This window comes from Ylistrum balloti, unplaced genomic scaffold, assembly GCF_031769215.1.
Source record: "Ylistrum balloti isolate Yb309-2 unplaced genomic scaffold, AGI_CSIRO_Ybal_v1 Utg371318, whole genome shotgun sequence".
NCBI classification, from domain to species: Eukaryota; Metazoa; Mollusca; class Bivalvia; order Pectinida; family Pectinidae; genus Ylistrum; species Ylistrum balloti.
This window is the reverse complement of record NW_026782703.1, coordinates 822,268-835,375: the sequence shown is the minus strand read 5'-3', so window position 1 is coordinate 835,375 and position 13,108 is coordinate 822,268. Positions and strand designations below refer to the sequence as shown.

Genomic DNA, 13,108 nt, shown 5'->3' with positions numbered 1-13,108 from the left:
TGTGTATGGATGTCTGTTATGGTGTGTATGGATGTCTGTTATGGTGTGTATGGATGTCTGTTATGGAGTGTATGGATGTCTGTTATGGTGTGTATGGATGTCTGTTATGGTGTGTATGGATGTCTGTTATGGTGTAAATGTTATTCCATTTAGAACAATTTATATTATTGGACTATTTTCTTACAAAAAAAGAAAAACAATCATTTTTTGTTCCTTAATTTAACTAATGTTGCAATCAAACACAATCTGTCTAATTCCACAATTCCAACCCATTGTGAATCAGAAATATATTGAGACAGCCTTGGCTAATTGGTGAATTATGCAATTATTCAGTCAAAGAAATGGTTCTCGTAGTGATCAATGAGATGAAAAAAAAATATTCAAATGATGATATGTAGCATGACAATGTACTCTTTGTGAATTTATGTGCAGCTATCAATAGGATGAACCTATTTAAAGGGAACTAACTCCGACATACTAACAAAATAGCTTAATATTTTGATATCTTGATGAAAATATTCGTTCTTGAATGATCTCGAGGTTCCCGCGATACATATGAAATATTCTGTTAGCGTTTTACACTGTTGCTGCACATGGGTGCACGCCAGTGTTTTTCTGAAAGCATAATGTATAGCAATTAGTGGTCCGTATATCAAGGGGCATAACTCTTGCAACCTTGCTATAAAACCTGTGTCACTTTTTATTCTTATGTGTCATCTTTTTTTTAACGTGATAGTTTAGGTTATCGAAAGAGCAACAAAACATCTAATTCTAAAACACATAAATCAATAACTCTGAGGCAGCTCTCTACACGGATAATTTATTACAACACAAATCACACTTCTCACTTATTAGTACTGCATTATTTAATAAAGAGCACGAGACAAAGTAAATTGATGTATGCCATGTTCCTCTCGGTCTATATAACTTTTAAAAAAGTTTTTAAATATGTAAAATAAAAATGTGATTTATACAAGGTTAACTGTATTAATTTATTTGTTTATTTATTTCCCCTGTCATATCATAAAGAAAGTGTTGCTGTTGTCAGCCACATAATAAGCAATGTAACCTCAGAACTGTTCGAGGCATAATGTTCTCCGAATATTTCGGGTAATTAAAAACTATTACAAAACTGAGAGAAAGAGGGAGAGAGAGAATAGGGGTGGGGACAAACATTCGCTTTGACAAATAAAGGGACAAACTCTGATCATCGAAAATTTGGACCCATGCTAGGTATGAATTAAATCGCATCATAAAGCTGTTTCGTCCTTCTAGGACTCGTCAACGAGGTTTAGAGCCTAAAGTCTGAAGCCTCGGAGGCGACTTAGGAAAATCCAAAGTGATCAACAAAAAGTTCAAAATCTAGACGGGGAGGTGCAGCAGCCCCATAATTAGATAAATTCATAATTTTCAAACATCATGAAATTGTATTAGTGTATACTAACAGTGAGATCTTCATTGTCTAAAGCATACGTATAAGGAAATCAACAACAAAAATTAACATTGAAATACAATTCGGAAGCTTTATAAAACTTTTTTTATCATGATCTACCTCACTTCCAAAGCGATGGTCGGAAAATTTCTCAAATATGGTAATTGCGATTATCTTTCTATGTAGCACAGTCAGTTGTCCAGGATTGTGAAGATATTACAAATATGGCTATATATGAAGTCAGGAAAGACTGTAACAGAAAATAGAGACATTGAATTTAATGTTAGTAGGTATACTGATCACGGCTTGCAACCTCCATGGGTTCGCTTTGTCGGAATCAGTCAATTATCCAGTAAGTATGATATATAATCTTCACGATTTCATAAATTGTTAATTCCTGAATTGTTTTTTATCAGATATCACTAACTCGTCCCTGGTGTAAAAATGTAATAGTAGATTTTGGTAAAGTACACTAAATGTTCGTGTACTTATATATACCTACTTTAATATCAGTCCGGTCCAGATAAATTGTCTACAGACAGCCAGATTTACACATATTAGATTATTTTGACGGTCATATATTACATTCTTTTGTATACGGTTAATTAATGTTGAAACAGTTGCCATTCTGTTCGGACCAGTTTGAAAAGACGACTGATTTAAACAAAGTGGCCACCATGAAATGACATATTCAGTTACAATTTGGTTTTGTGTCAGATGTCGGTAATCTTAATCATGCTACAACGATTTGTCTGGTCTCGAAACATTTTTATAACCATTCATCCCGAGTCAATAGCTCGTGATGTAAAGGTGTCTATTACGTATTGAGGGTGTCCGCTAAGCTACACCAGGTGAGGAAGAGACAACTATACATCTCTGTCTAGACAGGCTCATCTGCTTCGTTAATCACATCGGCGGCGTTACTTTCCCCGCCATTTCGGAGCGAGGCGAGCAGGAAGTGACCGGATGTAGGCCACGTGTGGTTTCCCAGCCGACGATGATTCGTTTCCTGTGTCGTCTGCCGAAATCTTAACATGAAAATGTTCTGTGTAGTCAAACGTCCCTCATCTTGCGAATTCGTTGTAACTAGCACTAAAAGTAACAGTATGAATTCATGGGCAAGGCGTACTTCAAGACAGGAAACGTGCTCACTACTCAAGAAACAGTAGGATAAACCGGCAGAACTACTGGTCAGCAGCTGGACTTTTGCTGTCTATCATCGTGATTACTTTGTGAATAAATCATGAATAACTCATTCGTTACCTCTGTTTAATATCTCTTGGAACTCCAGACACTTAAGAATATCTGTCCACGCGTCATTTTCTGTTTAGCCGTGTTTAGCCAAGATGGTCTCCTGTGCCGTAGTAATGCGTTTACCATCTCGTCTGACACATGTCCGTCCTTACACATATTCAATATTTGCTAGCCACGAATTGTGGACTTAAACCTGTAGTGATTTATTCCGGTAAGTTACTTTCTTATTTGATGTTGTCATTTGCCAAGCATTCTCCCAACACAAAGGAAATACCAACATATAAACAAAATCCCAATAAAACGATAGATAAGACGAGACTAAAACACGAACTGATATTTACACAGAGACACTTACAAAGGTACCAGGTACTCCGAAAGGGTAAGTGTCTTCTGCTTCATCGAGTACATCCGTCATGTATATGAGGCATGAGGTTTAGTTTTAGACTTGTGTTTGGCTTATGGATGTTAGGTGACTGCAAGTGTTGTTTGCAATGGTTTCGTGTAAGCTTCTTTGTGATAGTGCGGAACTAATGCCGACTTGATAGTGTTATCCTACTGCCGAAGACTTCAAACTACCGCACTGAATCATAGTGCTGAAGATTTCAGCTGCCACACTGAATCATAGTGCTGAAGATTTCAGCTGCCACACTGAATCATACTGTCGAAACCTTCAGATGCCACACTGAATCATACTGCCGAAGCCTTCAGATGCCACACTGAATCATACTACCGAAGCCTTCAGCTGCCACAGTGAACACACTACCGAAGCCTTCAGCTGCCACACTGAATCATACTGCCGAAGACATCCAGCTGCCACACTAAATCATAGTGCCGAAGCCTTCAGCTGCCATACTAAATCATACTGCATAAGTCTTCAGCTGCCACACTGAATCATACTGCCGAAGACATCCAGCTGCCACACTAAATCATAGTGCCGAAGCATTCAGCTGCCATACTAAATCATACTGCATAAGTCTTCAGCTGCCACACTGAATCATACTGCCGAAGACATCCAGCTGCCACACTAAATCATAGTGCCGAAGCCTTCAGCTGCCATACTAAATCATACTGCATAAGTCTTCAGCTGCCACACTGAACATACTACCGAAGCCCTCAGCTGCCACACTGAACATACTACCGAAGACTTCAGCTGCCACACTGAATCATACTGCCGAAGACATCCAGCTGCCACACTAAATCTTAGTGCCGAAGCCTTCAGATGCCATACTGAATAATACTGCCGAAGCCTTCAGCTGCCACACTGAACATACTACCGAAGACTTCAGCTGCCACACTGAATCATACTGCCGAAGCCTTCAGCTGCCACACTGAATCATACTGCCGAAGCCTTCAGCTGCCACACTAAATCATACTGCATAAGTCTTTAGCTGCCACACTGAATCATACTGCCGAAGCCTTCAGCTGCCACACTAAATCATACTGCATAAGTCTTTAGCTGCCACACTGAATCATACTACCGAAGACTTCAGCTGCCACACTGAATCATACTGCCGAAGACATCCAGCTGCCACACTAAATCTTAGTGCCGAAGCCTTCAGATGCCATACTGAATAATACTGCCGAAGACATCCAGCTGCCACACTAAATCTTAGTGCCGAAGACTTCAGCTGCCACACTGAATCATACTGCCGAAGCCTTCAGCTGCCACACTGAATCATACTGCCGAAGCCTTCAGCTGCCACACTAAATCATACTGCATAAGTCTTTAGCTGCCACACTAAATCATACTGCATAAGTCTTTAGCTGCCACACTGAATCATACTGCCGAAGCCTTCAGCTGCCACACTGAACATACTACCGAAGACTTCAGCTGCCACACTGAATCATACTGCCGAAGACATCCAGCTGCCACACTAAATCTTAGTGCCGAAGCCTTCAGATGCCACACTGAATCATACTGCCGAAGCCTTCAGCTGCCACACTGAACATACTACCGAAGACTTCAGCTGCCACACTGAATCATACTGCATAAGTCTTTAGCTGCCACACTGAATCATACTGCCGAAGCCTTCAGCTGCCACACTGAATCATACTGCATAAGTCTTAAGCTGCCATACTGAACATACTACCGAAGTCTCCAGCTGCCACACTGAACATACTACCGTAGCCTTCAGTTGCCACACTGAACATACTACCGAAGCCTTCAGATGTCACACTGAATCATACTGCCGAAGCCTTCAGATGTCACACTGAACATACTGCCGAAGCCTTCAGCTGCCATACTGAATCATACTGGCGGAGCAGAATTTATCAAAAACCGTCCCTTCCATGGTTGAAAGTTGGTCAGTATCAAGGCAGACATAAGAAAAACGTAGAGCAGAGAAAAAAATGGATCCCAAAGTGAGTCTCCTCTTGTGAGTATGCGATGGGGCAGTAGGCACAATTTTTACGATGTACCTGCAAGACAACTAGACCGGGAAACAGGAATGATGAGATCTAGATGAAAAATGCGTTTACAAGACAACATTCTTATAACAGTAACAGGCTGTTAGGTGTTGGTGTTACAACAAAGAAATCATCAACATGTCAACAGATTCATAATCCAACCTTCGATTCTATTAACCCAGGACAAAATATGAACAAGAGCATGATTAAACAAGCAAACTCTCAGGAAAGTACACGATAAAAGTACTGGTCCAAGAGAGCAAGCGTCTTCTGTTTCAATGAAAACACCCCTTCTATAAATCCTGGACATTCCAGGTAAGTAAGTAAGTCACGTTTTCAAATGGCACTCTCTGAACACGAGCATCAAAACAAGGAATCCACAAGGCAAGCTAAAACGAGTATCAAGACAGGAAGCTTACAATGTACACTTATCATCATCAAGACAAGGAACTCACAATGCAACCCTAACGAGCATCACGATAAGAAACCCGCAAGAGATATTAACCAAGACACGTTACTCACACTAACAAGCACCAAGGCGAGGATCTCAGAAGGTACACAACGAGCATCAAAGACAAGAAACCCACAGGGCACATAAACAAGCATAAAGACAAGGAACCCACAGGGCACACAAACAACTATCAAGACGAGGAACTCACAAGGCACACAAACAACTATCAAGACGAGGAACTCGCAAGGCACACTAAAGAGCATCAAGACAGGAAACTTACAAACAAGACACACTAACGAACATCAGGACAGGAAACTTACAAACAAGACACACTAACGAACATCAGGACATGGAACTTACAAACAAGACTCACTAACGAACATCAGGACATGGAACTTTCAAGACACACTAACGAATGTCAGGACATGGAACTTACAAGGCACACTAACGAACATCAGGACATGGAACTTACAAACAAAACACACTAACAAACATCAGGACATGGAACTTACAAGGCACACTAACGAACATCAGGACATGGAACTTACAAACAAGGCACACTAACGAACATCAGGACATGGAACTTACAAACAAGGCACACTAACGAACATCAGGACATGGAACTTACAAGGCACACTAACGAACATCAGGACATGGAACTTACAAACAAAACACACCAACGAACATCAGGACATGGAACTCACAAGGCACACTAACGAACATCAGGACATGGAACTTACAAACAAAACACACTAACGAACATCAGGACATGGAACTTACAAACAAGGCACACTAACGAACATCAGGACATGGAACTCACAAGGCACACTAACGAACATCAGGACATGAACCTTACAAGACACACTAACGAACATCAGGACATGGAACTCACAAGGCACACTAACGAACATCAGGACATGGAACTTACAAGACTCACTAACGAACATCAGGACATGGAACTTTCAAGACACACTAACGAATGTCAGGACATGGAACTTACAAGGCACACTAACGAACATCAGGACATGGAACTTTCAAACAAAACACACTAACAAACATCAGGACATGGAACTTACAAGGCACACTAACGAACATCAGGACATGGAACTTACAAACAAGGCACACTAACGAACATCAGGACATGGAACTTACAAACAAGGCACACTAACGAACATCAGGACATGGAACTTACAAGGCACACTAACGAACATCAGGACATGGAACTTACAAACAAAACACACCAACGAACATCAGGACATGGAACTCACAAGGCACACTAACGAACATCAGGACATGGAACTTACAAACAAAACACACTAACGAACATCAGGACATGGAACTTACAAACAAGGCACACTAACGAACATCAGGACATGGAACTCACAAGGCACACTAACGAACATCAGGACATGAACCTTACAAGACACACTAACGAACATCAGGACATGGAACTCACAAGGCACAATAACGAACATCAGGACATGGAACTCACAAGGCACACTAACGAACATCAGGACATGGAACTCACAAGGCACACTAACGAACATCAGGACATGAACCTTACAAGACACACTAACGAACATCAGGACATGGAACTCACAAGGCACACTAACGAACATCAGGACATGGAACTCACAAGGCACACTAACGAACATCAGGATATGGAACTCACAAGGCACACCAACGAACAATAAGACAAGAAACCCACAAAGCATACAACTACTAGCAAGACAATTTACCCACAAGGTACACCAACGAGCTTAAAGACAAGAAACTCAAAATGCACACTAACGAGCATCAGGACGAGGAAATACTATATTTCTCTATGAAACAATAGTGTCAGCCGTAAGCCATTGTAACGGTGTTATAAATCCGTCCCATTTGTTTTTTATGCAATAAGGCATCGGATTACATTGTATTTACAATTCATTTTAGCATAAAGTGGAAAATAGCATCAACACAGTTCTCATATGGAAAGTACTTTTCATCAGTCTGTATCACTTGGCATTCTATCCGGCATGTCAGTTTGTTAGTCAGCCGTCAAAGATATCGTTATAGTAGAAACAAGTCATTGAATTAACTGGCAGCTGAATGGATGTGCGAGAGTCGATGAAAGTCGGTGTAATGTTAAGCTGTATGATGTTCTTTCACACTTTGAAATTATCCAAAGTATAAACAAAAAGACATGAAGTGATGAAAACAGGAGAGAAAAATCTTATAGGAAATATAAACACATATATCCATTCATAAATCGCATTCTATAATTTGGACTACATCTTCAGATAAGCTTGGAGTAAACTATATGTTATCAAACTATCATAACTTGTTGCAAAACCTTATTGGTGATGCAGTATGAAAGTTCAGACAGTTTAAAGCTTTTACCACCCACGGCCGGGTGAATCATCCATTCTATGTATACATTGGAATTCAAACTGCAAAATAAAAGGGAGAACATTAAAATATTTCTCTGGACAACTAAACAACCTACACTAATTTGTGAACAGCGTGCACAATGTCAGTTATCTTCACTATTGCGGGCTCGAGTGATGGGGTAAGGAGATATATACGGATGGGTGAGTCCAGCCGATCTGGACGGATTAACCTTGCGAGTTCATTCACGATCTACGCTTCCTCCACCATACAAACAGTTCCTCTGGATTCTACCCGGGATCAGATTTCACAGATAGGTGAGATTTTGTTCCGAAAGTCACAGGGACACGGTGTTGGCGTGGCATTTATAACGATATTTCAAATAGATATATGTGTTCACCCGACCATAAATTACATACACATGTTGACAAGCCGAATAAGGTCATTTACACTAATTTTGATGTAGATCTGTAACTGATCTGATTGGTTCGGGAAGAATTTCTGCACGAACAATAACAAAACGATATATCTGAAAAAAAAACTGTCATTATACATTTGTTAATTGGGTGACAATGAGTGAACAATCAATATATTCCAATGGTCGTGTAAAGGCTCAGAGACACAGATCCGTCTACAAATTGCTCGGAGACCAACATAGGTCCAAGAATTGCTCGGAGACCCAGATAGGTCCATAATTTGCTCTGAGACCAAGATCGGTCCACAAATTGCTCGGAGGCCTACATTGCTCCACAAATTGCTCGGAGACCCAGATCCGGCTACAAATTGCTCGGAGACCCAGCTAGGTCCACAAATTGCTCGGAGACCCAGATCGGTCCACAAATTGCTCAGAGACCGAGATGGTGCAAGTTTTGCTCAGAGACTCAAACAATATGTCTATGAGTTGCTCAGAGACCTACACAGGCCACGAATTGCCTAGAGACACAGAGCAGAGACCTAGATAGTTCCAAGAGTTGCTCAAAGAAGTTCATGAATTACTGGTCACTGTGTTACTGGAAAGTTAATTTGTAATAAGCTGTTTCCTTGTGTTTTTTCCCATTTTGCTTTCTGCTATTTCACGTGAAACTATTTCAATAAAAACAAATGCGGTCATGGATTGTAAACATGCGATCCTATTCACGTTTCAATATAATGAAATACCACCTACCTAGCACAGACGATGATAGACTGGTTAATTAATTCCACCACGCCTGAATGGAGAGTGAACAAAAACTATTCCCTGCTTAATTAATTTAGTCGAATGAGAAAATAACAAAGCATAATGGTTGTTATTTATGTTTTTACATGCGCGAAAAGATAGATACATGTCTGACTTCCGATAAGAAGCTCGTCTCTTCCTATTCTTTCGAAGCATAGACAAAACCTTAAGACATTGGATTAAAGAAAAAAACATATTCAGTTGAAACTGTCGTAAAATATCCCCCCTCTCTCCCTACCATTTCACTATTATCTGTTGGGACCTGACCACAAAGAAATTCTGTTGACTCATCTTCAATGACAATATCATAGATATGGTAGTGACAAGTAACTCATCGATCCAATTTAATCTCTCCTGAATACTGGATAATTCTGGGTCTGTTTTTAATTTGAAAGACGGTCTAGTGAGCACATACTTATCTCCGTAGTTCAAGGACATCAGAGCAAGGTCCTCGCATAAATGAGAAATAATGTCCTCATACATTTACAAGGAAAAGAAAACATGCTTTTTGGGTACTATTGAGATACTTCAAAATTCGTCGTGTAAGAGTGTCACCACAATGTGGGTAAAATTCGCACATATGTCCCATCGACTACGATTTTACCATTTTACTAGACTCCCTCTCACCCCACCCCCTACCCCCTCACCCCAGCTCTCTCTCTCATAATCATTTAAATGGTACGCGCTTATATTGTTGTACATGAATTGGTATTTTAACATCCCAAAATAAAAAAGAAGTAACTTAGAAAAGACACTATGGGAGCGAGCACATTAGAGTAACCTCCCCTTAACTATATCCGAAGGGGTATGCTGGGGCATTAAATGTTGTAAGGATTTTGCAGCTTTGTAAATTTTATTTATTTAATAGAACTTATCATTATGCAGTGGTTAATTTAATTTTTAAATGATTCCAGATTTTATTTTATCTGATATATTAGCTCTAGTGGGATGAAAATTAATTAAAATTAAATTAAAAAAGACGGAGACCTACTATTTTCATCATAGTTCTGTTTCGCGCGAGACTATGAAAAGAAGCACTTGAGATTTCCAGTATATCTCTTTTAATGTGTGTCAGAGAAATGACTTACAGTGTACGTGTTTATTTTATTTTACTATTTATGAACAACGTGTTTTTAGTAAGTTACAACTTTAAGCGACATACATTTTCAACCACGTGGGACAATAACATTATAGAAAGACTCTCAGATGACAATTGTAGTCGCCGCCTTAACGACTTTTTCAACATGAAGTTTGAATAAGTTTTATATAATTTATGTATCAGATAGGGTAAACCAGGAATATTCTAAAATTATCCAATGCAAAAAGTAGCTTACCAATTCACACTTATCGTTCCTCCCGATTTAGGAGGGAGATGGCCTGATTTTTAGCTCCATGTATGGACAGCTTCTAAATAAGTTGACATCATAACTTTAACACCCAATTTGTCAGTAAAAACAATAATGAAATATGTATATATATTTTTTTTCGTTTGTTCGTCAAAAGGAAATCCATATCTTTGCCAATATATCATCTAGATGGATAGTTCAGAAACTTGGTAAGTGTGCATGGTCACCGTATCCCGATATCCAGCGTGATGTCAGTTAAACCACAGATAGCTATCCAATGGATTGTGATATGTAACTAACACGTCACCAAAGAGTACTTTATCCAAGTAAGACAAATATCACAGGTCTGTCGGATTTCATGACATTTAAAATCGTATAGTAATCTTGGACTGACGTACTCCTTTAAAAGATCCATGAGCAAAATTCACAAATTGCAGTTTTCACATTAATTGTTTGTCCGCGACAAATCAACGGACTCATTAATAAATAACTCCGTGGTGATATCAGAAGTAAATGAAAATAATCGCTTTACAAGTTTAATCCGAATTTATGTTTACAAACAGAGCAGGTGCTCGCACGCATCCTCAATAATTTTTTTCAATATTGTTTACAATATGTGATTGACATTAAATTAATATAATCTACAGCGATCACATTTGTTAATATCAAATTTTCATTTAATAATCCGAGAAATTTCCTAATTCAACTAACACACGAGAACAAACGGAGCCAATGAAATTATGGTTTCTGCATTACGGAATTCGTGCCGTTCCTTTCACCGCCCTGTATTATATGTCATGCGAAGATATCTACATAAAAGATCTTCATTGGTTTAAACATATGCGAATGTGCGATCAAAAATAAAATATCGACGCATTAAGATGTACAATAACTATTTCTGAGTGACCACTAAACTATTGAGTACGAATCAATGAACCGAGACCGTTCAACGTCATTCAGACGCTTCTACGGACGGGGAGTTAAAAGGAACAGCCAATGTAAACAGATCCTCCTCTGAGGCATTAGGAGAGAGCTCTGCAATACAGTCAAGCTGAGGACAATCCCTCGACACGGATAATCCGATTCATTGAGCACGTGAACAGCGAACATGGCGTTTACTTTTCGTTCGTAGACAACCGAATGGATTTATGATTATTTTGTGAATTCCAAACCAACACCTATGGTGTAATGAAATAATAACGGGAGTATTCCTACATGTAAACAGCGGTCGGACATTGAAATAGCAGGAAAATGGCCGCCACCAAATTAACTCCGTGCTGGTGTGTGTTATTCATTCTTTTTGTTGGAAGTCACGGTTTAAATTTGGCCTGTATTGAAGTCAAACGAGCTTATATTGCTCAGGGTGGCAACGAACATGACGTTCCGATTCAGGCGATCTCTGGTAAGTTCGGGTTTGTAATTTCAGGAAGTCTTAATTCATCAAAGAAAAGTTTTTTCGACCAAAACCTCTGATGCCGTTATCGGCACGAGTCATGAATACACTACAGACGCTCTTAGCTGTGTAAGCTGCTCACTTCAAATAGAGAATACACTTGTTTTAGCAGCGAGTGGAATTTGTGTTTAAATTACTGAAAAGGGCATGGCATTTGTACCCGATATCGACTTTTTTATATAAATTTATGAAAAAGACAATACACTGAATTTATCTGAAAAAAAAAATATATCACTGAAGAACTGTTGAAAAGTTCTTTGTTGTTTCATACAGAGACGGACTAGAATGAACGCTCAAATATTGTATCTTTCAAGTGACTGCTTATTAAAACATGTTAAAAAGACTGACCACAGCCCCCTATCTGTAATTGATAATGATAATTCACTGTGATATATATAGGTTATTTCATTTAAAAATTTGTTTGTAGTAATAACCTATTTGCTTCACAAAACTAAACATAATATTATGAATTTCTGTCATTCCTGTCAGAAGAAGAAAATTAATTGACTGTCTCTGTCACGTGTCAGATAGGAAATATTAATGTGTCCTAAAACTATATGTCAATGCATGACCGATTTTAGAACATTATGTGATATAATCAACCTTCATAAGAATTTCTTCCTTGTTTCACTTAAAATCAAATTCAGCCCATTAAACAGGTTTTTGCTTCATCATCAATTTTAATTCATCAATAGATAGAGTATAAATATTTGTATAGGTTACACAAAAAGGTTATTAAGAACATAATAATTGTCTTAAGCACAAGTGTTACTTATTCAAATGTATCTGAAAATATAATAAATGGTGGCTTTCATGAGAAAAAACACACAATCAGAAATAAATTCCTCGTTGAGAATATCGCTTTTGAAGCATAAGGGTCAGTGGAACTGATTTTTTACGAGTATAAAATATTAATGACTGAGGTCACAAAGTACAAATGAAATGACTTCAAAATTTTAATGATATAAAAAGACTGGTCATTGTCATAACATGGTGGATGAATTACATCACTAATTAATGTAGTTCAGGAAATTGTGGAATATTTGTGGTCAAGTCCATTTTCATTCTGACTATAGGTAGCTTTACCTGTTAATTACAGAGAGTTGAGTAATACTGACACCTGTCAGATAAACTTACCTGTGCACTTAAGGTGAAAAGTGCTTTCTTAATGACGCAACTC

At 38.7% G+C, this 13,108-nt stretch overlaps 2 protein-coding genes across 2 annotated transcripts in view; one reads left to right on the top strand and one right to left on the bottom strand.

Moving 5' to 3' along the window:
* The window catches only part of LOC132561997 (glypican-5-like), a 130,329-nt gene extending 127,228 nt beyond the window's left edge, over positions 1-3,101 (bottom strand). Inside the window, exon 1 of the mRNA XM_060226723.1 lies at positions 3,042-3,101. Within this exon, the coding sequence (XP_060082706.1) occupies positions 3,042-3,101 (60 nt within the window). The remainder of the gene's footprint in view (positions 1-3,041) is intronic.
* An 8,427-nt stretch (positions 3,102-11,528) lies between these two features.
* LOC132562007 (glypican-6-like) overlaps positions 11,529-13,108 on the top strand; it is a 74,293-nt gene continuing 72,713 nt past the window's right edge. Inside the window, exon 1 of the mRNA XM_060226733.1 lies at positions 11,529-11,877. Within this exon, the coding sequence (XP_060082716.1) occupies positions 11,727-11,877 (151 nt within the window). The 5' untranslated portion in view covers positions 11,529-11,726. The remainder of the gene's footprint in view (positions 11,878-13,108) is intronic.